General features: G+C 43.2%; 1 protein-coding gene across 3 annotated transcripts in view; it reads right to left on the bottom strand.

Annotated features, from left to right (window-relative positions):
• NSMCE4A (NSE4 homolog A, SMC5-SMC6 complex component) overlaps positions 1-25,566 on the bottom strand; it is a 51,537-nt gene that overhangs the window by 21,280 nt on the left and 4,691 nt on the right. The window contains exons 1-5 of one of the 3 annotated variants that reach the window (XM_056529729.1): positions 22,660-22,924; positions 17,836-17,916; positions 6,595-6,725; positions 2,368-2,519; positions 2,187-2,286 (exon numbers count right to left, since the gene is read on the bottom strand). In XM_056529729.1, coding sequence (XP_056385704.1) covers positions 2,187-2,286; positions 2,368-2,519; positions 6,595-6,725; positions 17,836-17,916; positions 22,660-22,795 — 600 coding nt within the window. In that variant the 5' untranslated portion in view covers positions 22,796-22,924. Of the gene's footprint in view, positions 1-2,186; positions 2,287-2,367; positions 2,520-6,594; positions 6,726-17,835; positions 17,917-21,114; positions 21,296-22,659; positions 22,925-25,566 lie in introns of those variants that run through there. The other 2 variants (XM_056529730.1, XM_056529731.1) reach the window with 2 other exon arrangements.

Raw genomic sequence — 25,566 nt, 5'->3', positions numbered from 1 at the left:
TAAACTTATGACTGATTGTCAAAAGAAAAAAGCCATGAATATGCAATCTCTTGGCGCCTGATTTGCGGCACCACCTGTCGATCAGCTGATAGAAGGGGCTGCTGTTCTTGTGTGAATGCTGCAGTCTCCTCACTGCACACTCTGTACATTCACCTAAATGGAAATAACAGGTAGGTAAAAGTCAGACAGAAGGACAAGTCATCTTCCACTCACCTCAAGAAAGCAAGAAACAGCTACAGAGTGGAAAGTGACTCTTCCTCCCTTCCAGTTCTTACCTACGTGTGTGAACTTATAAAATTTATTGTTGTATGGAGGTGAGTGCCGCTGGATTTTCTTACATTGGGATTGAATTGTGGAGATGCTTTGTGCTTATGGCTGAGCATCACTGAGGAATGCAGCTAGTGCCAATGTAACAAACAGACATGGCATGTGAAGTGTATAGCCATCAAGGGTAGTGCTGATGGTTACTGTATCAGAAGAAGCTGATAAATGTAGGTCTACCATCACCAACTGCTGGCATTTGAGAACTCAATAGAAAAATGTGAAAAACCCTTATCTACACCAACAAATACTGTTATATTGGTTCAGCCTTTTATTCATCCATCAAAGGCAGGTTCATTTGAGTCTATGATTGAGGCTGTGTTCACACATAGTATTTTACTCAGAAATGTTTAGCTAAGACCAAGGTGGAACCAACTCAGAGAAAAACAGAGGAAGGACTTTTTGTGTTGTTTTTATCCGCTCCTTGTACTTATGTTCCGATACCCATCATCTGCCCCATAACCGCATCTTAAATATATAAAAATGGACGTTCAATAATTTCAAGAGTCCGTCTGCCTGCCAATCATTAGAAGTCCGGTGTCAGGGGACCAATCAGCAGACAGAGGGGCGGGCAGAGAGAACTGACTGCAATTTCACACAGAGTGACTGGGATAGCAATCTGGACAGTATCAGTAAGCGATATCTCTACTCGTACATGAGTGTGTCTTTAGTCGTTGTTGTGTACTATGCGTTTTGTTTTGTCCGTGTCCTAACCTACCCCTAATATGCTTATTGACTATACAGCCTGAGAGACTTATCCTCCCAGTTTTTTTGATCCCTCCCATTAAATATCCTCAATGCTCTTTCTGGCTAACATTCATTAACTGGCATGTTTTTCCATGTTCTACCTTTGTGCAGATGGATTTACACTGTCAATGGTTTGTGTATGTTGTGCACCTTGGGTCCTCGAGGCCAATTTGTCTAATGTTTCCAAGATGTATAATGTTCTGTTGTCTTTTCTCAATAAAACCCTTTTTTGAATCGAAGAAAAAAAAAAAGAATGTATCAGTACATGCCTACAGTGAACCAAGTCTTATTGTGAAGGGACAACTTTAAAAATACCTTTTCTAATGAAAATGCTTTCTTATTACAGTACACAAATTGCTATTTTTAAAAGGGGTACTCCGCCTATAGACATCTTATCCCCTATCCAAAGGATAGGGGATAAGAAGCCTGATCGCGGGGGGTCCCCAGTGATCTCCATGCAGCATCTGCATTCTGTGCTGCTGCAGTCTCAGAAACCTCTGAGTTTCCGGGACTGGAGACGTGACGTCACACCACGCCCCATTTGTGACTTCATGTCACGCCATGCCCCCTCCAGCATCCAGCAGGACCCCCGCGATCAGACATCTTATCCAAAGGATAGGGGATAAGATGTCTATGGGTGGAACACCCCTTTATTGAATAGGATAAAACCAGGCAATCTTAGAGGCAGGCTGAAATAGAGTTCCCAGTGATTTCCCTCCCAGCAACATCAAAGGAATAGCGGTGGCATTGATCACAGCTGTCTTCTCTAAAGGTAGCAAGCAGAGGGACTGTTGGGATGTTCTGGGAAGATAAAAAAGATGGCTGTACAAATAGTGTGCCACATATTTTTATAAAGTGATGTTTGTCTGTGCAACTTGCTTTCCATGTCTCCCTTGTACAAGCTGCAAAGGCAACCATACACACTACTAGTACATGTAGAGGCTTCCTAACAAAGCTCCTCTGTTCACTCCACGTACATAATACAGGCGCTGTAAACAACTTCTTTAATCCATACCTGTACAGCAGTAAAAGAAAGGTGCATAATAATGGGAATTGAAATAATACAAACATAATAACTATGCAGTTCTCACTATCATTTCAAAATATGACCTACAAACCTGCGCTGGCATCACAGACTTCTCCGCCACTTTACTAGTCCTTTTTTGACGGTCTGTCTTTTGACGTACAACTGGAGGTTCGGTCTTAAATGAGCCTAACCTATTGAAAATATAAAAGTGTCACTTTAATTCTTTAGGGTATATTACACATTTGTGAGAAACACCATCGTCCAATACTCACATGAAATGAAATGTAGGTGTTCTTTTAAAGTATTTATCTGCTTCAGTGCCCAGCTTTTTCCAGGCATCTGCCCCAAGATAACCTTTGGCACAACCCTCCTCTTCACTGTCACTGTCTGGATTTTCCAGTCGATTTATGCCCATAAATGAAAGCTGCAAGGAAGCATAAGACATTGTTAGACTATGCCTACTATGTCTGTCATTGCAATTGTTTGAGCCAATACAACACTGGTCCATTACATCCAGGTTAAGACTGGTAAATTGCTTTGGTAAGTGCTGTAGGTATACGGCATACTGAAAAAAATAATTGTGTGCCAAACCTAGGAATTGAATCTAAGCAGTAAAATTCCAGGCTTAAAGAGGTACTCTGCCCCTTGCCATCTTATCCCTTATCCAAACAATAGGGTATAAGATGTCTGATCGTGGGGGTCCCGCCACTGGGGGCCCCCACGATCTCTCTGCTGCACCCAACGTTCCTTTAGAGTGTCGGGTGCAGCGGCGGAGGTTCGCGAGTTCATCAGACATTTTATCCCCTATCCTTTGCATAGGGGATAAGATGTCTAGGGGCAGAGTACCCCTTTAATTCTTAGGCCTTGTTCACGATCACACTATACATACAGTACATGACTTTTAAACAGCCTCAAACATTTTGGGTACTTATATTTTATACTTGTATGAACTAAAAGTATTTTTAGTGGTTCAGGTATACTAACCTGTCTGCAATGCTGCAATGCCAAGACATTTTACTATAAATGATTTTCTAATAATTTTATTTATTTATCTTTATAATCCATTTTAATAACAGTAATCATACATTCTTCATAAAAATTTCACTTCCATCTTCACATATCATCAATATAAAAATTTTTTTTAAACCTTCCCCCCTATACACTTCTCAAGTCTGGTTCCAGTGCCCTGTCCGATCCACATTCTTGTTACTAATTTCAATAATCCCTCCTCTCTCCTCCCCCTCCCCCCCCCCCCCAATCACTATGCAAAAGAAAATAAAAATAACACCACATATAATTGTCTAATATTTTTTTTTAATTTTTTTTTTAACAAAGACGATTATGGGGATGGCATTTTTATATTGTGGTCTTCTATAGAGGACGGTCCCAGTCAGCGGTGCTCGTATTAAAAAATTGCTTCTGTGGATGATCGTACTGTCAGCTCAGAGCTAGTGTAGATTTTCACTATAATATATAATGACTATTGGTGTAAATTATAGTATATTTACCTCTTTTACAGCAAAACTGTCCACTCTTCAAAAAAGGATGTCATGGCGTAAAAGAGGGCAAAAAGTCAAACAGTTTGCAAAAAAAATGGGCAGGATTTCAAGCTGCAGATTTGATGCCGAGTTCAGTCAGTTAGGTTACATTGAACTCTGCAGCATAAAATTCTCAAATATGTGCAAGATACTGTATGTGTAACTAGACCTTTAAGCGTTATTTTTATTTGCCACCAAGTCTGTGAAATAACTATTGACGAGATACAGTACAACTGTTGAAAACCATCAGAATGGATTATCTGTAGATGTTGCCAAGAATGTATGGATGCTTGCACTGGATGTGTAAAAAGCCATATTCACTTACTTCCCCATAGACATAAGATGCACTCAGCAGTGGAAGTTTGTTTTACATACCATATATACTCGAGTATAAGCCGAGTTTTTCAGCACGATTTTTCGTGCTGAAAACGCCCCAGTCGGCTTATACTCGAGTGAACTCTCCGCCTGTCAATCCTTTCATCAGTGGTCTTCAACCTGCGGACCTCCAGATGTTGCAAAACTACAACTCCCAGCAAGCACGGGCGGCCATCGGCTGTCCGTTCATGTTGGGAGTTGTAGTTTTGAAACCTGTGGAGGTCCGCAGGTTGAAGACCACTGCGGCCTTCGTCATAATCCAGCCACCCCCCCCCCCCCCTTTTGTTTTGTACTCTCCTCCCCTCGGCGGGAAGTTAGGGTGAGCTGGTCCGGGCCATCTATGCTGCAGGGACCGTCCGGTGGGGACGGGCTGTCGTTGCGGGCTGTCCATTTTTACCGGGGGGGGGGGGGGGCCTCTTCTCCGCGCTTCGGCCCCGGAGTAGTGACGTTGCCTTGATGACGACGCACAGGGACATTGCGCATGAACTTCCCTGTGCATTGTCATCAAGGCAATGTCACTACTACTACGGCATGCTGGGAGTTGTAGTTTTGAAACCCCTGGGGGTCCGCAGGTTGAAGACCACTGATGAAGGGATTGACAGGCGGTGATGATGAACGGGGGGCGGGGGAAGGGGATGATGACGGAAGGCCGCAGTGGTCTTCAACCTGCGGACCTCCAGAGGTTTCAAAACTACAACTCCCAGCATGCCTGGACAGCCAATGGCTGTCCGGGCATGCTGGGGGTTGTAGTTTTGCACCATCTGAAGGTTCGCAGGTTGAAGACCACTGATGAAGGGATTGACAGGGGGTGATGATGAAGTGGGGGGGGGGATTATGACGGGGTCTGGATGATGATGAAGGCCGCAGTGGTCTTCAACCTGCGGACCTCCAGATGTTTCAAAACTACAACTACAACTGGAGGTCTGCAGGTTGAAGACCACTGATGAAGGAATTGACAGGCGATGATGATGAAGGGGGTCTGGATGATTGGGGGGGGGGATGATGTATTTCGCACCGTAGGCTTATAGTCGAGTCAATAAACTTTTCCTGGGTGTCAGGCCCAAGGCCTGATTATGGAAACATACATGTGTTTTATAAGACATGGGTGAGGGGTCATTCAGATGGTGTATCCTTTGTTTTTTGTGTATTGCATTTATTTTTTTTTGGGGGGGGGGGTCTGGCTGTTTGTTTGTATCTCCTTTGAAGTCATGCACTCTGGTCTCATCATATGATCAAAGAGATAAGGGGTCAGGAAGAGAGATGCCCCACCTGGTGGGATCAGAGTGGAGGGGGGGAATGGAGTTTCCCTCCAAAGAAGCAGATAAGACTTAAAATGCGGGACTCAACTGTTGTTCAAGGCTGTGCAAAAAGCTGACAAGACCATCCTAAGAACAGGTGGAACTCACTCTCATGGACTTCATCTTTTGTTTTCTGAACTTGTCTTGCTAAACTCTTTTATATATTGTTATACCTGTATGTCATTTGTTACTGTATTTTTATATATTTAGCACTGTGATACCTTTTATCAGATTAAATGTTTAATAAATCAGCTCTGGTGTTTGATCTCTAAATATATGAGCTCACCTTTCTGAAGGAGGCTCTGGTAAAACACGTTTATCTAAGGGTTAATTTGGTGACTTGCTGGGACTAGTAGTGTATACCCAGAGGTCTGGTGGCCTTAACCCTTGCACCATCACACTCTCTCTAATGTCTTGGCTGGACCGATAGGGTGCGATTGTGACACTGGCTTTTTGGGGTAAAATTAGGGGCCTCGGCTTATATTCGGGTCGGCTTATACTCGAGTATATACGGTATGTCAGCGAAGGTCTATGGCAGTGTTTTCCAAACACTGTGGGGGAGATTTATCAAAGCAGTCTATTTCCTGCATCAATATAGACCAAACTACAGAGGGTTAGGCCGGTCTATTGAGCGCTTAATTAATCAAAAGTCGCACGGCTCTTGATAAATTCTGCGCAGACTTCGGTGTCTATGGTTTAGACTGTATTTAAACCTGCTCCAGCATGGTCTGACATTTCAGCGTACTTTCGGTCAATGCCACTTTTCGCCAAAAAGTCGCTATTGATAAATTCAGCACCAATGCATTTTTCCGTCTAAAATAGACTAGAATGCATCATGTTCTAAAAATCCACTAAAGCAAATGTCGCATGTAAAAAAAGTCGCATGTATTTAGACTGTGCAACAAATTTAGACATGAAAAACCAGTCTAAATCCTTTGATAAGTCTTCCCCTGTGTCTCTAGCTGTTGCAAAACTACAACTCCCAGCATGCCCGGACAGCCTTTGGCTGTCCGGCCATGCTGGGAGTTGTAGTTTTGCAACAGCTGGAGACACAGGGGAAGACTTATCAAAACCTGTCCAGTGGAAAAGTTGCTGAGTTGCCCATAGCAACCAATCAGATCGCTTCTTTCATTTTTGAAAAGGCTTCTGGATAATGAAAGAAGCAATCTGATTGGTTGCTATGGTCAACAGAGCAACTTCCCCCTAACAGTGTGTGAATAACACTGGTCTTTGAGAAGCTGTAATTGGCTTTCTGCACATTACTAACAGATGCCTACATAAAACATACCAGGTCCTCAGCAAATGATGTTGGTTCAAAGACGGTCATGTCTGCTTGGAGCTGATTGGCCTTCTCCTTCCCAAGATTTGTTGCCAAAACAAGTAACTGAGCATCAAGTGCGGCTTCTCTTGGCTTGGAGACTAGAATTGAAAAAGAAAACAAAAGTTAATGTACATTTCCTATAAAATGATGGAAACAATATGGGGGAACCCTCCAGGAGCAGGCAACCCTTGTACATATACACTATAATCTTTATAGTTCTGGGACAAATAGATTAAGGGAGTTGTTACTTGTTTGACTAAAGAACTGTTCTGACGCATGTTATTAAAGCAAAACTGACAGGCTGCTCACCCGCCCTAAACCCAATATACTGAGTCATAGTGCAGGTGGACAGCTTTAACCCCTTAACCACCACGGACATAAATCTACGTCCTGGTTTGGCGGTACTTCGCACACCAGGATGTACATTTACTTCCCATGTATGACCGGGAGCATCGGAGCGGTGCTCGCGCCATACACGGCAGGTTCCGGCTGCTATCAGCAACCGTGGACCCGCCGGTAATGGCGGACATCCGCGCGATCAGTACAGATCACGGCATGTTAAAATAGATGATCGGATCACCCGCAGCGCTGCCGAGGGGATCCGATCATCTGTAACGGCGGACGGAGGTCCCCTCACTTGTCTCCGTCCATCTCCCGGCGTCTTCTGCTCTAGTCTGAGATCAAGCAGACCAGAGCAGAAGACAGCCGATAATACTGATCAGTGCTATGCTCTATGCTCAATCAAATGATTGCTACAGATAGTCCCCTATGGGGATATAAAAAATGTAAAAAAAAAAAAAAGTTGAAAATGTAAAAATAAAAAAGTAAAAAAATAAAAGTGAAAAATCCCCTCCCCCCATTAAAACCGAAAATTGTCAGTTTCTCTAATTTTACCCCCAAAAAGCATAAAAATTATTTTTTCTATACACATATTTGGTATCGCCGCATGCGTAAATGTCCGAACTATAAAAATATAATGTTAATGATCCTGTACAGTGAATGGCGTAAACTTAAAAAATGTTTTTTAAAAAAAAGTCCAAAAATTATGCTTTTTGGTCAGATTTTATTCCAAAAAACTTTTATACAAAATGATCTAAAAGTTTTATATATGCAAATGTGGTATCGATAAGAGTACAGATGACGGCACAAAAAGTGATCCCCATACCGCCCTATATACGGAAAAATGAAAAAGTTATAGGTGGTCAAAATAGGGCGATTTTAGATTACTGATTTTGTACTAAGTTTTAGTTTTTTTTAAGTGGTACAAAAATATTAAAGTATCTAGCCATGGGTATCATTTTAATCGTATTGACCCAGAGAATAAAGAACATGTCACTTTTACCGTAAAGTGTACAGTGTGAAAACAAAACCCTCCAAAATGTGCAAAATTGTAATTTACATTTAAATGGGCACGGTCACCAACTTTATTTTTTTGATATGTTGTAGTACGTACTACAACATATCTCTAATATACTTTTATTATTTTTTTTTTAATTAAAATTGTTTAATTTTCATTTGAAAACTGGCCACTAGGGGTCTCCCTCCTAGTGGCCGGCTGCAGCCTGGCGTGACGTCACGCCTGAAAAAGGACCGATGCGGCCGGGCATCGGTCCTTTTTCATTCAGCCTGCGCTCGTTCCCTGCCTGTGGCCACTGGCTGGGAGGCCGCCCCTGCCGGACTCTGCAGTAAGTGTAATGGGGGGGGGGGGGGGGGGTGTTGTGATGCAGGGAACGGGGTATGGCAGGCGGAGGGGGAGACGGATGGGATGGGCTAGTGCCGCATGTAACTAATATAGTTTATCTACACAGGGTGCCTCCGGCTGTTTCAATACTACAACTCCCAGCATGCCCTGACAGCCAATAGATGTCAGGGCAAGCTGGGAGTTGTAGTGATGAAACAGCTGGAGGCACCCTGTGTAGATGAACTAAGGGCGGAAGTCCCCCCCAGCAGGCATCAGTGACGTGGTGCCTGCTGGGGAAGTCTGCCTGGTAGTGAGCACACTGCCAGGCAGACAAAAAGCATTTTTAATATAGTAAAAATAAAAATTAAAAGCAGGGAGGGGGTTAGGGATAGATGGGTAATAGGCAGGGACAGAAAAAAAAATAGGATGGTGGGAGCTACACTTTAAATTTCCTCAATAAAAATATATAGTTTTGGGTTCGCCGTACATTTTATGGTAAAATACAATTACAATTGGTCATTCAAAAAAAACAAGCCCTTATATGGGTCTGTAGATGGAAATATAAAAGAGTTATGGATTTTAGAAGGCAAGGAAAAAACAAAAAAATGAAAACGCAAAAATAAAATTAGCCTGGTCCTTAAGACTAAAATGGGCTTGGTCCTTAAGGGGTTACTTACGTGAACTAATGAAGTATTGGCAGAGTCATAGGTTTTCAGTCTTTTAGTACTATCTGCACAATGCAGGTGGGGAGCCAACTTGCTGTGCTCCCCTGCCTCCTCAATATTCCCCGTTCTGCCCACCTCTTTAATAAATATGCTAAAGTTTTCACTCGCATGTCCTAGTGACGTTAGATAGTGGAAGACTTTTGCAAATTCATTACGGGGGTAGGCAGAGCAGGGAATATCGAGAAGGCAGGGGAGCACAGGGGGCTGGCTATCGCCTCCCTTGCACAGAGCTGCGCAATAGAACTTGAAGACTAAAGACCTCTAACTCAATACTTCATTAGTTTAACCCCTTAAGGACACACGCCGAAAAAGTACGGCGCTGCATAGCATCACTTTACGCACATCGCAGTACATTTACCGCACGGCTGTGACGCCAGCGCAGGAGCTGCGCTCGCTTCATTCTCAGCGGCTCCCAGCGGCTGTCAGCAGCCGCGGACCCGCCGGTAATGACAGACATCAGCGATCACAGCAAATACAGATCACGGCATCTGTGGCAGTGCGGCACTTCCGCGGGGATCAAATCAGCCAAGATGGCTGATGGAGGACCCCTCACCTGCCTCTGTCCGTTTCCTGGGGTCTTCTGCACTGATCTGCCTTTCAGCAGACCAGAGCAGAAGATAGCCAATACTGATCAGGGCAGTATTAGCAATCTAATGATTGCTATAAACAGTCCCCTATGGGGACTAAAAAGGTGTAAAATAAATGTATAAAAAAACAAAAAAGTTAAAGAAATGTGAAAAAGCCCCTCCCCCAATAAAGTTAGAAATCACCCCTTTTCCCCATATTAATACACAAAAACGTAAAAAAAAAAAAAATGCAATAAACAAACATTTGGCATTGTCGCATGCGTAAATGTCTGAACTATAAAATTTCCCTACGGCGAATGGAAAAAAAAATGTTTTAAAAAAGCCCCAAATTTCAGAAATTTCTGCTTTTTTGTTGCATCAAACTTCCCAAAATTTTTTTTATATAAAAGCAATCAAAAAGCCTCATATGTGCAAACGTGGTACTAAAACAAACTAAGGATCATGGTGCAAAAAATGAGCCCTCACACATCCCTGAATACAGAAAAATAAGAAAGTTAGAGGTGGTCAAAATAGGGCAATTTTAAATGTACTGATTTTGTAAAAAAAAAAGTGAGATTTTTTAAAGAAGTACAATAATAGAAATGTATGTAACCATGGGTATCATTTTAATTCTATTAACCCAAAGAATAAAGAAAACAAGTATTTTTTACCGTAAAGTGTACAGCGTGAAAACGAACCCCTCCAAATGATTTTTGTTTAAAATTTCCCTTACACAAAATTTTTTTTTTTTTGGGGGGGGGGGGGGGGGGGGGGAGTTACCACACATTTTAGGGTAAAATGATTGATGTCATTACAAAGTGCAACTGGTCACGTAAAAAACAAGCCCTCATATGGGTCTGTGAATGGAAATATAAAAGAGTTGTGGATTTTTGAAGACGAGGAGTAAAAAAACGAAGGCGCAAAAATAAAATTGGCTGTGTCCTTAACCCCTTAAGGACCCAGCCATTTTACACCTCAGGACCCGGCCATTTTTTGCAATTCTGACCACTGTCACTTTAAACATTAATAACTCTGGAATGCTTTTAGTTATCATTCTGATTCCGAGATTGTTTTTTCGTGACATATTCTACTTTAACATAGTGGTAAAATTTTGTGGTATCTTGCATCCTTTCTTGGTGAAAAATCCCAACATTTTATGAAAAATTTGAAAATTTTGCATTTTTTTTAACTTTGAAGCTCTCTGCTTGTAAGGAAAATGGATATTCCAAATAATTTTTTATTTTTTTTTTAATTTTGTTTGCATCATAAAATTTACGTGTTTTTACTTTTGGAAGTCACCAGAGGGCTTCAAAGTTCAGCAGCAATTTTCCAATTTTTCACAAAATTTCCAAACTCACAATTTTTCATGGACCAGTTCAGGTTTGAAGTGGATTTGAAGGGTCTTCATATTAGAAATACCCTACAAATGACCCCATTATAAAAACTGCACCCCCCAGAGTATTCAAAATGACATTCAGTCCGCGTTTTAACCCTTTAGGTGTTTCACAGGAATAACAGCAAAGTGAAGGAGAAAATTCACAATCTCCATTTTTTACACTCGCATGTTCTTGTAGACCCAATTTTTGAATTTTTACAAGGGGAAAAAGGAGAAAATGTATACTTATATTTGTAGCCCAATTTCTCTCGAGTAAGCACATACCTCATATGTCTATGTAAAGTGTTCGGCGGGCGCAGTAGAGGGCTCAGAAGCGAAGGAGCGACAAGGGGATTTTGGAGAGTACGTTTTTTTTTAAATGGTTTTTGGGAGGCATGTTGCATTTAGGAAGCCCCTATGGTGCCAGAACAGCAAAAATCCCCCACATGGCATACCATTTTGGAAACTAGACCCCTTGAGGTACGTAACAAGGAATAAAGTGAGCCTTAATACCCCACAGGTGTTTCACGACTTTTGCATATGTAAAAAAATAAAAATAAAATTTCACAAAAATGTGTGTTTCCCCCCAAATTTCACATTTTTGCAAGGGTTAATAGCAGAAAATACCCCCCAAACATTGTAACCCCATCTCTTCTGAGTATGAAGGTACCCCATAAGTTGACCTGAGGTGTACTATGGGTGAACTACAATGCTCAGAAGAGAAGGAGTCATATTTGGCTTTTTGAGAGCAAATTTTGCTCGGGGGCATGTCGCATTTAGGAAGCCCCTATGGTGCCAGGACAGCAAAAAAAAAACACATGGCATACCATTTTGGAAACTAGACCCCTTGTGGAACGTAACAAGAAATAAAGTGAGCCTTAATACCCCACAGGGGTTTCACGACTTTTGCATACGTAAAAAAAAAAAATCACTAAAATGTGTGTTTCCCCCCAAATTTCACATTTTTGCAAGGGTTAATAGCAGAAAATACCCCCCAAAATTTGTAACCACATCTCTTCTGATTATGGAGGTACCCCATAAGTTGACCTGAAGTGCACTACGGGCGAACTACAATGCTCAGAAGAGAAGGAGTCATATTTGGCTTTTTGAGAGCAAATTTTGCTCGGGGGGCATGTCGCATTTAGGAAGCCCATATGGTGCCAGGACAGCAAAATAACCCCCACATGGCATACCATTTTGGAAACTAGACCCCTTGAGGAACGTAACAAGGAATAAAATGAGCATTTACCCCCCACTGGTGTCTGTCATATCTTTGGAACAGTGGGCTGTACAACATTTTTAATTTGCACAGCCCACTCTTCCAAAGATCTGTCAGACACCTGTGGGGTGTAAATTCTCACTGCACCACTCATTACATTCCGTGAGGGGTGTAGTTTCCGAAATGGGGTCACATGTGGGGTTTTGTTTTTTTTGCGTTTGTCAAAACCGCTGTAACAATCAGCCACCCCTGTGCAAATCACCTCAAATGTACATGGCGCACTCTCCCTTCTGGGCCTTGTTGTGCGCCCCCAGAACACTTTACGCCTACATATGGGGTATCTCCGTACTCGGGAGAAAATGTGTTACAAATTTTGTGGCGCTTTTTTCCCCTTTACCTCTTGTCAAAATGAAAAGTATAGGGCAACACCAGCATGTTAGTGTAAAAAGTTTATTTTTTTACACTAACATGCTGGTGTAGACCCCAACTTCACCTTTTCATAAGGGGTGAAAGGAGAAAAAGACCCCCAAAATTTGTTAGTCAATTTCTCCCGAGTACGGCGATACCCCATATGTGACCCTAAACTGTTGCCTTGAAATACGACAGGGCTCCAAAGTGAGAGAGCGCCATGTGCATTTGAGGCCTGAATTAGGGATTTGCATAGGGGTGGACATAGGGGTATTCTACGCCAGTGATTCCCAAACAGGGTGCCTCCAGCTGTTGCAAAACTCCCAGCATGCCTGGACAGTCAACGGCTGTCTGGCAATACTGGGAGTTGTTGTTTTGCAACAGCTGGAGGCTCCATTTTGGAAACCGTGGCGTACCAGGCGTTTTTCATTTTTATTGGGGAGGGGAGGGGGGCTGTGTAGGGGTATGTGTATATGTAGTGTTTTTTACTTTTTATTTTATCTTGTGTTAGTGTAGTGTAGTGTTTTTAGGGTACAGTCACACGGGCGGGGGGGTTACAGCGAGTTTGAGCTGCCGCGCAAAATTTGCTGCATCGCAAACTTGCAGCCCGATACTCACTGTAAGCCCCCTGCCCATGTGAATGTACCCTGTACATTCACAGGGGGGGGGGGGGGGGGACCTCCAGCTGTTGCAAAACTACTACTCCCAGCATGCCTGAGAATGTTTGGGAGTTGTGGTTTTGCAACAGCTGGAGGCACACGGGTTGGGAAACACTGAGTTAGGAAACAATGTTTCCCAACCAGTGTGCCTCCAGCTGTTGCAAAACCACAACTCCCAAACATTCTCAGGCATGCTGGGAGTAGTAGTTCGGCAACATCTTTAGAGCCAGATGTTGCCGAACTACAACTCCCAGCATGCTTGGAGTTGTAGTTTTGCAACATCTGGAGGACTACAGTTTGCAGACCACTAATACAGTGGTTCCCAATCTGTGCCCTTCCAGATGTGGCAAAACTAGAACTCCCAGTATGCCAAAACTGTCCAGGCATGCTGGGAGTTGTAGTTCTGCAACATCTGAAGGGCCAGATGTTACAGAACTACAACTCCCAGCATGCCTGGACAGTAAGGGCATGCTGAGGATGTGTAGTTTTGCAACATCTGGAAGGGCACAGTGGTCTCCAAACTGTGGACCTCCAGATGTTGCAAAACTGCAACTCCCAGCATGCCCAGACGCCAAGGGCTGTCTGGGCATGCTGGGAGTTGTAGTTTACAGGGTCCTATTACAGCAATGCATGTCGCTTTACGGCGACGTGCATTGCTGTAAAGGGCCCGACCGCGGCTGAAGATCTACTCACCTGTCGCCGCCATCTTCCTCGCCGGGATCCGGGTCTTCAGGGACGAGGTAAGTACCGGGGCCGGTCCCCAGCACTCCCCCGTCCCCCGCCGTGTCCTCCGGTCTTCCTCCCGTTCTCTCCGGACTTTCAGGGGCCGGGCAGGACGGGAGGAAGTAACCGCCCCCCCCTCCTGCGATTGGTCGGTTAACTAACCGACAGATCGCAGGGAATAGGAGGAGGTGGCAGGTTTGCCACCTCGCTCCTATACGTTAGCATGGTCCTGGCTGTCTGTGACAGCCGGGATCATGCGAAATTACCGGGCGGTCGGGTCCCAGAGACCCGATCAGCCCGGTATCGCCGCAGATCGCAAGGGCGATTTCCCTTGCGATTTGCGGCGATCGCCGACATGGGGGGCCTACATGGCCCCCCTTGGCGTTTGCCCTGGATGCCTGCTGAAGGATTTCAGCAGGCATCCAGTTCCGATCTCTGCCCGGCGAGCGGCAGAGACCGGAAAACGCCATGACGTATGCATACGTCATGGGTCCTTAAGACCCAGGGTGTGAAGACGTATGCATACGTCATGGGTCCTGAAGAGGTTAAAGCGGTACAGAAAAAAAATTAAAATAAAACTTATGTTACTCAGTACCTCCTCCTGATCACGTACATATAACTTTTATGTGTCTAGCTTCTGTATTTCTTTTAAAATCAGCTAATATCAGATCGCAGTGAATTTTCCTCTTCTCTCAGGCAGGGGGCCGGTCCCTCTCTTGCCCTCAATGTACATGACTAAACTTCCTCCCTCACTGTGTGTCACTGAGCTGTCAGCTGTCCTCCTCATGTAATCTCCTTACTACTGAGCTTGCACACTGTAACAAACCCCCTCCCCCATCTCCTTACTACTGGGCTTGCACACTGTAACAAACCCCCTCCCCATCTCCTTACTACTGGGGTACATGTTGCTGTATAAGGCTGACCATGCTGTCACTTCTGCTCCTTCTCCTCTATGCTATGGAGGGAGCTGTGCACTGAATCATTCTCTCACTGGAGCTGCAGAGAGCTGGGGAGGTGTGAGGGGGTGTGGCCTCCTCTCAGCCAATCACAGCAGCGCACACACTGTCTGCTCTCCTCTGTGTGTTCAGAGATCCTCACGCCTCCCTCTCACTTCCTGTATTCTGACCAACTAGCTGATGTTGCTAACATCGGAAAAACCATAGTAACAGGTGTGGGACATTTTATGAGGACCTCTAGTGGCCACTTTTATAGGAGCAGTTTTCTAAGGGAAACTGTGGGAAAAAAATAATGAAATAGTATTAGAAAATTATTGTTTTTAAAAATATAGTTTTGGTTATAGTGGCCATTTAACCACTTAAGGACCCAGACAATTTTCACTGTAGGACCCGGCCATTTTTTGAACATCTGACCACTTTCACTTTAAGCATTAATAACTCTGGGATGCTTTTACCATTCATTCTGATTCCGAGATTGTTTTTTTCGTGACATATTCTACTTTATGTTAGTGGTAAAATTTTGTCGATACTTGCATCGTTTCTTGGTGAAAAATTCCCAAATTTGATGAAAAAAAAATTGAAAATGTTGCATTTTTTTAAACTTTGAAGCTCTCTGCTTGTAAGGAAAATGAATATTCCAAATAAATTATATTTTGATTCACATAAACAATAGGTCTACTTTTTGTTTGCATCATGAAATTGACGTGTTTGTACTTTTGGAAGACATCAGAGGGCTTCAAAGTTCAGCAGCAATTTTCCAATAAAAAAAAAAAAATAAAAAATCAAAATTTTTCAGGGACCAGTTGTTTTTAAGAGGATTTGAAGGGCCTTCTTATTAGAAATACCACACAAATGACCCCATTATAAAAACTGCACCCCTCAAAGTATTCAAAAGGTTTGTTAACCCTTTAGGTGTTTCACAGGAATAGCAGCAAATTGATGGAGAAAATTCAAAATCTTCATTTTTTTACACTGGCATGTTCTTGTAGACCCAGTTTTTGAATTTTTACAAGGCGTAAAAGGAGAGAAATATTCCTAAAATGTGTAACCCAATTTCTCTCGAGTAAGGAAATACCTCATATGTGTATGTCAAGTGTTCGGCGGGCACAGTAGAGGGCTCAGAAGGGAAGGAGCGACAATGGGATTTTGGAGAGTGAGTTTTTCTGAAATTGTTTTTGTTGGGCATGTCGCATTTAGGAAGCCCCTATGGTGCCAGAACAGCAAAAAAAAAAAAAAACACATGGCATACCATTTTGGAAACTACACCCCTCAAGGCACGTAACAAGGGGTCCAGTGAGCCTTAACACCCCACAGGTGTTTGACGACTTTTCGTTTAAGTTGGATGTGTAAATGATTTTTATTTTTTTTCCAATAAAATGCTAGTTTTCCCCAAAATTTTTAAGGGATAATAGGACAAAATGCCCCCCAAAATATAGCTGTTGCAAAACTACAACTCCCAACATGTACTGATTGCCGAAGTGCATGCTGGGAGATTTAGTTATGCAACAGCTAGAGGTACGCAACTACAACTCCCAGCATGCCGAGACAGCTGTTTCGGCATGCTGGGATTTGCAGTTTTGCAACATCTGGAGGGCTACAGTTTAAAGATCACTGCACTGATCTCCAAACTGTGAACCTCCAGATGTTGCGAAACTACAAATCCCAGCATGCACAGACAGCAAACTGTGCAGTGGTCTCTAAACCTCCAGCTGTAGCAAAACTGCAAATCCCAGCATGCCCAAACAGCTGTCCGGGAATGCTGGGAGTTGTAGTTTTGCAACATCTGGAGGGCTACAGTCTCAGACTGTAGCCCTCTAGATGTTGCTAGGCAACTTACTGGCTTCCCTCGGATCCAGGGAGCCGTCCTCTTCCGCCGCACGACATGCCGCCCGCGTCGATCACCGCAGCCGATCGCATCCAGCAGCCTCCACCAACGGGTAAGTTGATCTTCGGCGCCCGGTCCCCTTCGGTCCCCCGTTCTGCCCGGCCTATTGTGGGTGGGCAGAACGGGGGAAACGAAAGTTAACCCCGCCGCCCCCGATCCGCTATTGATCGTCGCGTCTGACGATCAATAGCAGGTATAGGAGGGGTGGCACCCCTGTCACCTCACTCCTATCCCTTCAGGGGGATCGTGGGTGTCTTAGACAACCGCGACCCTCCTTATATTCCGGGTCACCATAGACCCGTATGACCCGGAATCGGTGCAAATCGCAAGTGTGAATTCACTTGCGATTTGCGCCGATCGCCGACATGGGGGGGTCCGATGACCCCCCTGGGCATTTGCGCGGGGTGCCTGCTGATCGATATCAGCAGTCATTCCCACGGGCGTACAGGTACGCCCATGGTCCTTAAGACCCAGGTACAGAAGGCGTATCCATACGCCCTGGGTCCTGTACGGGTTAAGGTCAAAATGGGCTTGGACCTTAAGGGGTTAAAGACACCAAGGGCAATAAGGAAAGACGCCAAAAACACCACCATAGCACGCCGCCATTGACCAAAAAAAACACCACCCAAGGGAGAAAAAAACCCAGAAACAAAAGCATTGTAGGTTCGGAGTTTTTTATTTCACAGGTGAATCCCAGATAATATCAGGACCCAGCGTTTTTTCAGGGTACGTTCACATGTGTATATTTTTGCTGCAGATTTTGTTGCCAATTGAATTCAATGGGCAGCAAAATCTGCAGAAGCAAATCTGTAGCAGAAAATACGCATATGTGAACTTTGCCCACGGCTTTGTGTTTTGGAAAATTGTAGTTTTTGACATGCTTTTGAACAGAATACGCTCAGAAGTAGGCCGAACGTAGTCACTAATGGACTATATTCTGGCCATTGAAGTGAACGGCAATGTCATGGTAAAAACTATAAATGTAGTCATATCCTTTTTGGGGTCACTCACCTTCTGAAAAGAGCTGGTTGGCTGCCTGAAGTGTATCTGTGAGCTTGTTACTTCTGGTGCTAAGCATGTCTTCTCTGTTCTCTGCATAGAAAAAAAATGTCACAACATTGGTTACATATAGAAAAATAAATTGTTGGAAAAGACACTTTTCAAAAAAATAAAAAAGGGCAGCATACAGGGCTCACAGGTACCCTTTAAATCTGACCTGTCAGCAGGAAAACATGGGTATAAATAAGCCAATGGCTAATAGGAATAATCATTAGGATTACGGGCATAACTTTATTTTCATAATCCTTTGATAAAAGCATCTGATTGCTTTGTAAATGAGACTTAAAAGGGTACTCTGCCCTGGGACATCTTATCCATGTCTGGTCGCGGGGTGGTCCGGCCGTTGGGACCCCTGCGATCTCTGTGCGGCAACCCAGCGTTCTGAACATTCTTGTTCAGAAAGCTGAGTTTTGGAGGCTGTGGTCCCTTGACACGCCCCCTTCCATAGGCATCAATGGAGGAGGCGTGGCATGTTGTCATGACCATGTGCACCCGAAGCCCAGCGTTCTGAACACTGGGGTGCAGCATAAAGATCACGGGGGTCCCAGGGGCGACATACATCTTATCCTTTGCATAGGGAATAAGATGTCCAGAGGCGGAGAGGAAAAGTTGCCCAGTTGCCCAAAGCAACCAGATTTCAGAGGGCTTTTTGAAAAAGAAGTGATCTGATTGGTTGCTTTTTGCAAAGGGTCCACTTTTCCTCTGCACAGGTTTTCATAAATCTCTCCAATGGCCCGTACTTACATGGACTCTTACAGTGCTGGGGAACACCCCCATGGCTTTTGAGCCTCATTTGCATAATAACAAAAAGACTTATATCTCGGCACTGGTAAGAACTATTAAGATAGAAAAAGATAGAAATTCTGATGACTACCTTTAACTGGTCATGATTATTTACTCCCGTTTTGATACTGACAGGTATATATTAACCCCTTTTTTGCGCCACCATTTCCACTTTGCAGTGACATTAGTAATTTTACCCAAAAATCCACAGCGTAAAAGAAAAAAATTTTTATGTGTGACAAAATTGAAGAAAAAATGTCATTTTGTAACTTTTGGGGGCTTCCGTTTCTACGCAGTGCATTTTTCAGGTAAAAATGACACCTTTCCTTTATTCTGTAGGTCCATACGATTAAAATGATACCCTACTTATATAGGTTTGATTTTGTCGTACTTCTGAAAAAAATCATAACTACATGCAGGAAAATTTATACGTAAAAAAATTCTCATCTTCTGACCCCTATAACTTTTTTATTTTTCCATGTACAGGGTGGTATGAGGACTCATTTTTTGCGCCGTGTTCTCAAGTTTTTCTAAATTTTTTCATGATATAAAAAGTGACCAAAAATAGGCTATTTATGGAATTTGGAATTCCTATGCGCGTACGCCATTGACCATGCTGTTTTATTAACTATATATTTCTATAGTTCCGACATTTACGCACGCGGCGATACCACATATGTTTATTTACACAGTTTTTTTATGGGAAAAGGGGGGTGATTCTAACTTTTATTAGGGAAGGGATTAAATTACCTTTATTAACTTTTTTTTTTTTGCAGTGTTATAGCTCCCATAGGGGGCTATAACACTGCACACACTGATCTTTTACCCTGATCCCTGCAAAGCCATAGCTTTGCATGGATCAGTGTTATAGGGGGTTGATTGCTCCAAGCATAAGCTACAGGCTTGAGCAATCAAACGCCGATCGGACGCGACGGAGCAAGGTAAGGGGACCTCCGCTCGTGACGAAAGTAAAAGCTTCCCGGCAGCTCAGTTGGGATAAAATCGCGATAGTCAAAAATCAGCCCGACTGAGCTGCCGGGAAGCTTTTACTTTCATTTTAGATTCGGCGATCAACTTTGATCTAAAGGGTTAATAGCGCGCGGCACAACAATAAAAGTAAGAATCATTCCCTTTTCCCATTTAAAAGAAAAAATGGTGTAGATAAAAATAAACATATATGGTATCGCTGCGTGCGGAAATGTCCAAACTATAAAAAAAATATATCCTTAATTAATTAAACTGCATGGTCAATGGCGTGCGCGCAAAAAAATTCCAAAGTTCAAAATAGCGTATTTTTGTGGACTTTTTATGTCATGAAAAAAAAATGAATAAAAAGCGATCAAAAAGTCTGATCAATATAAAAAGGATACCGATAAAAACTTCAGATCACAGCGCAAAAAATGAGCCCACATATCACCCCGTACGCAGAAAAAAAAAAAAAGTCATAGGGGGTCAGAAGATGACAATTTTAAACGTATACATTTTCCCGCATGTAGTTATTTTTTTTTAGTTTTCGAAGTAATAAAAAGAAATCAAACCTATATAAAGTAGGGTATCATTTTAACCATATGGACCTACAGAATAAAGAGATGTCATTTTTACCGAAAAAAGCACTGCGCAGAAACAGAAGCCCCCAAAAGTTACAAAATTGTGTTCTTTCTTCAATTTTGTCGCACCATTATAATTTTTTTCCCGCTCCGCTGTGGATATTTTGGTAAAATGACTAAAGTCTCTGCAAAGCAGAATTGGTGGCGCAAAAAACAAAGATTCATGATTTTTAGAAGGTGATGAGGAAAAAATGAAAATGCAAAAACCCTGCGTCCTTAAAGGGGTATTCCAGGCAAAACCATATATATATATATATATATATATATATATATATATATATATATATATATATATATAAAGAAGGGAGATCAGGGCAGCACTCCAATGGTGTGAAAAAAAGATAAAATTTATTCCATCAAAACAATGTGCAAAACAGCAGCAGAGATATATATATATATATATCTCTCTATCTATATATATCTATATCTATCTCAACTGGCTCCGGAAAGTTAAACAGATTTGTAAATTACTTCTATTAAAAAAATCTTAATCCTTCCAATAGTTATTAGCTTCTGAAGTTTTCTGTCTAACTGCTCAATGATGATGTCACGTCCTGGGAGCTGTGCATGATGGGAGAATATCCCCATAGGAACTGCACAGCTCCTGGGATGTGAGTCATCAGAGAGCAGTTAGACAGAAAACAACAACTCAACTTCAGAAGCTAATAACTATTGGAAGGATTAAGATTTTTTAATAGAAGTAATTTACAAATCTGTTTAACTTTCCGGAAGCCAGTTGATATATAAAAAAAAGTTTTGGCCTGGAATACCCCTTTAAGGGGTTAAAGGGGTTGTCCAGGCAGCATGTATTTTATGCATAGGCCCAAGGACACACCCTTACCTTCCTCACTCCCATGTCGCCGGTATGACGGTGCTCTGGTATCCGCCGTGTGGTTCTTCTGAGTTTGGGGACATGATGTCACCCGCTCACCCAGCCAATCAGCAGCCGCAACAATTTTCTGCCTCAGCCAGTGAATGGCTTAGTGACGTATCGTCTGCAGCTCTGGTAATTGCAGTTAACCAGAGACCCGGCGCCGTGATACTGGGGAAACAAAGGAGGTAAGTATAGGATTTTTTTTATGGTATCATACAGCACGGGCACATGCTATAAACTGGAAAAATGTTGTCACATGACCCTACGTCAATGGCTATTTTCATGAGAGCGACAGCTGTTAAACATGGCCACTGATGGAGGGTCATGTGACATGAGACGGCCCTAGGTAATTACAAGAACTATATTGGCAGCTTAGAGATTTACTGATGATTTCTACAAATTGGGAAATATTCTACTCTACAGGTTACTTCATTAATGACACACTGAAGTACCCCTTATAGCAGTGTTTCCCAACCGGAGTGCCTCCAGCTGTTGCAAAACTACAACTCCCAGCATGCTCGGACAGCCGTAGGCTGTCCGAGCATGCTGGGAGTTGTAGTTTTGCAACAGCTGGAGAAACACTGTTTGGGAAACACTGACTTAGGCTGCATTCACAACACATTTTTGCAATACAGTTCCCGTTTCAGGTTTTTGATGAAAAACTGATTCCTCAAAACTATATCAAAACATACGTACAATTTTTAACCTGTATACGGAAAAAAAAACGTATACGGTTTAAAAAGTGATATCCGGTTGCAACGTATACGTTTTTAACTTTTCACTCCATTATGAATTAAAGGGGTACTCCAGGTGCTTACACATCTTATCCCCTATCCAAATGATAGGGGATAAGATGCCTGATCGCGGGAGTCCCGCCGCTGGGTACCCCAGTGATCTTCCACGCGGCACCCCGTTTATAATCAGTCCCTGGAGCGTGTTCGCTCCGCGTCTGATTACCAGCGACCACAGGGCCGACGCCACGCCTTCGCCCCTGTGTGACGTCACGCTCCGCCCCTCAATGCAAGCCTATGGGAGGGGGCGTGACAGATTTCACACCCCCTCCCATAGGCTTGCATTGAGGGGCGGAGCGTGACGTCACACGGGGGCGGGGGCGTGACGTCGGCCCTGTGGTCGCCGGTAAACCGGAGGAAACCTTATGCACATACAGTTCTGTACGGTTCCCATTGATCCCTATGTTAAAAAAAACAAACATACGTTTTTTTCACCCGGACCAAAAAAACGGTTTTGGGTACAGGAAAACGGTTTTCAATACGGTTCCATACGGTTTTCACATAGGGAACTGTATTGCAAAAACATGCTGTGAATGCAGCCTTATAGTAAGAGGACAGGAGGCAGTCACATGGCCCATTGCAACCAATCAGCACTCAGCTTTCATTTCTCACATTGCTCTGGTAAAAATGAAAGCTGAGCTGTGATTGGTTGCTATGAAAAACTATAGGTTGCTATCTTACTGTAAGCCAGTCGATGCCCCGGGCCCCCGCAAACACTCACCGTGCATGCTTTGCATAAGCTCCCGGTACTGATGTCGGATCTGGCGCCGGTTTCCATCGTCTTGCTCAACCTCAAAGTCCTGATCGATGTCGTTGTCCTCGTTCTCATCGTCCACAGATGCCGCCCTCCTGGACATCTTGTCAGGACTTTTGTCGCTCGGTGCAGCAGGACACGTGACCGGTCTGGGACAGAACTCAGCAGTTCGCGGTCTGGACGGTGACGTAGAAGCCACGTGACGGTCATGTGACTGCCCTGTGTCCTCCCAGTCAGCATGGGGCGCTGCGGTGTATTCCGGGGTAGGGAAGCTGTGACCCGGTGCTGGCTGGTGTATGAGGGGCTCACCATGTCTGCTAGAAGGGGTAATTTAGGGATTAACCCCTTCACGTCTGCACGAAACTTTTTAAGTTTTACCTAATATTGTATGTAGAAAACAAAAAAACGTATTTGTGGACTGAAATGGGGGAAAGACGGAATTGTACCATAGATTATGGGTCATTATTGCGTCAACTATCACAGAAGTTGGGCTCCGAATCTAATACGCAACAGTTATTCAATATACATGACAAAATGTGTATCAACCAGACCTCAACCCAAAATATGTGCACACAACACTATATGTATCTCTTAGGGTGGTCTAATAAAAAAGGGGGCTAATAAACATATGTAATTCTAAATACAAAGCAGGCTGGAGTTAAAGGGGTATTCCAGGAACTATGCTACAGGGGCTGTGAAGTTAGTGTAGTTCATAATATAGTGTTTGTACCTGTGTTTGATGGTTTCACAATTCTTATGTGATCTTTGCCCAAATGTTTACTTTTATCAGCATACAAAATGAGTGTCATCTCAGGTTTTCACTGGTTGCAGTGCGGCCCGAGACATTACATCACTAGTCAGGTGTTCAGAGGGAGCCTGCCTTTGTTTTAATGAGTGAAGCAACTACTTGGTCGGAGGAAGATCATTCTGCAAGAATTGTAGTTTTGCAACAGCTGGACGCACCCTGGTTAGAAAACACTGGTCTATTGCATGGAAAGGATCAAATGTGTATTTCAATGGGTGGGGTGGCTGATGTGTGGGAGGGAGAAAAGTGGCCTCACACTTAAAAACAAGGATATTATACATTAATAATAAATATTAATAATTATACAGCTTATAAGTACCGAAAGGATTAAGATTTATTTTAATAGAAGTCATTTACAAATCTGTTTAACTTTCTGGGGAAAAAAAATAGTTTTCCACTTCCACCGGAGTGCCACTTTAACCTCTTAAGGACGCAGGGCGTACCTGTACGCCCTGCGCCTGGTCCTGGTAAATAACATGGGGTCACGCCATGTCATACCAGGTTGGTCCCGGCGGCTAATGATAGCCGGGACCCTGGGCTAATAGCGTGCGGCACCAATCGTCGTGCCGCGCACTATTAACCCTTTAGATGCGGCGATCAAAGCTGATCGCCGCGTCTAAAATGAAAGTGAAAGCTTCCCGGCAGCTCAGTCGGGCTGATCAGGACCATCGCGATAAAATGTCCCAATCAGCTAGCACGCGAGCGGAGGTCTCCTCACCTGTCTCCTGAGATACAGGCTTGAGCAATCGACCGCCTATAACACTGATCAATGCAAAGCTATGGCTTTGCAGGGATCAGTGTAAAAGATCAGTGTGTGCAGAGTTATAGTCCCCTATGGGGGCTATAACATTGCAAAAAAAAGTGAAAAAAAAAAGTTAATAAAGTTTGAATCACCCCCCCTTTCCCATAAAAAAAAATATAAAAATAACAGTGTAAATAAAAATAAACATATGTGGTATCGTTGCGTGCGGAAATGTCTGAATTATAAAAATATATTGTTAATTAAACCACACTGTCAATGGCATAAAAATGGCAAAAGAATTCCAAAGTCCAAAATAGCGTATTTTTGGTCACTTTTTATATCATGAAAAAATGAATAAAAAGCGATCCAAAAGTCAGATCAATACAAAAATGGTACCGATAAAAAAAACTTCAGATCACAGCACACAAAATGAGCCCTCATACCGGCCCGTACACGGAAAAATGACAAAATCAAACCTATATAAGTAGGGTATCATTTTAACCGTATGGACCTACAGAATAATGATAAGGTGTCATTTTTACCGAAAAATGCACTGCGTAGAAACGGAAGCCCCAAAAATTTACAAAATTTAATTTTTTCATCAATTTTGTTACACAATGAATTTTTTTTCAGTTTCACCGTAGTTTTTTTGGTAAAATGACTACTGCAAAGTAGAATTGGTGGCGCAAAAAATAAGCCATCATATGGAATTTTATGTGCAAAATTGAAAGGGTTATGATTCTTAGAAGGTGATGAGGAAAAAATGAAAATGGATAAACCCTGCGTCATTAAGGGGTTAAAGGGTTGTCCGGGGGCGGGGGGGGGGGGATGTTTTTTTTTTTTTTAAAACCATGTCAGGGAGGGTTTAAGTAAAAAAAAGAACCATCTCTCACCTTCCTCGCTCCTGCACTGGCACCGGAATAACAGAGCTTCGTTCCCTGCTGTCCGTCGCTTCTAGGTTTGGAGACCTGATGTCACTTAGTGTCCAACCTAAGCCACTAATTGGAACATTCCGCAGCAACAAAATCCCATTGATTTCAATGGGATTCTGCTGCTCTGTTCACACAACAGAATCCTGATTCCAACGTCCGCATTGACGTCTATGAAACGGCGCATTTCCTAGCAGTTCTAGCGACAGCATGTTCTGCCGGCACTGCGCTGTCTGTGGAATGTCCGCACAGAAAATTTCAGTGTGAACGTAGCCTAACTGATAGTCCTAGCAGCTAAAATCTATGGGGGAGATTTATCGAAACCTGTGCAGAGAAAAAGTTGACCTGTTGCCCATAGCAACCAATCAGATCGCTTCTTTCATTTTTCACAGGCCTCT

This window comes from Hyla sarda, chromosome 7 (assembly GCF_029499605.1).
Source record: "Hyla sarda isolate aHylSar1 chromosome 7, aHylSar1.hap1, whole genome shotgun sequence".
In the NCBI taxonomy this organism is placed as follows: domain Eukaryota; kingdom Metazoa; phylum Chordata; class Amphibia; order Anura; family Hylidae; genus Hyla; species Hyla sarda.
Note: the sequence above shows the minus strand (reverse complement) of the source record. Positions and strands in the feature narration are given on the sequence as shown.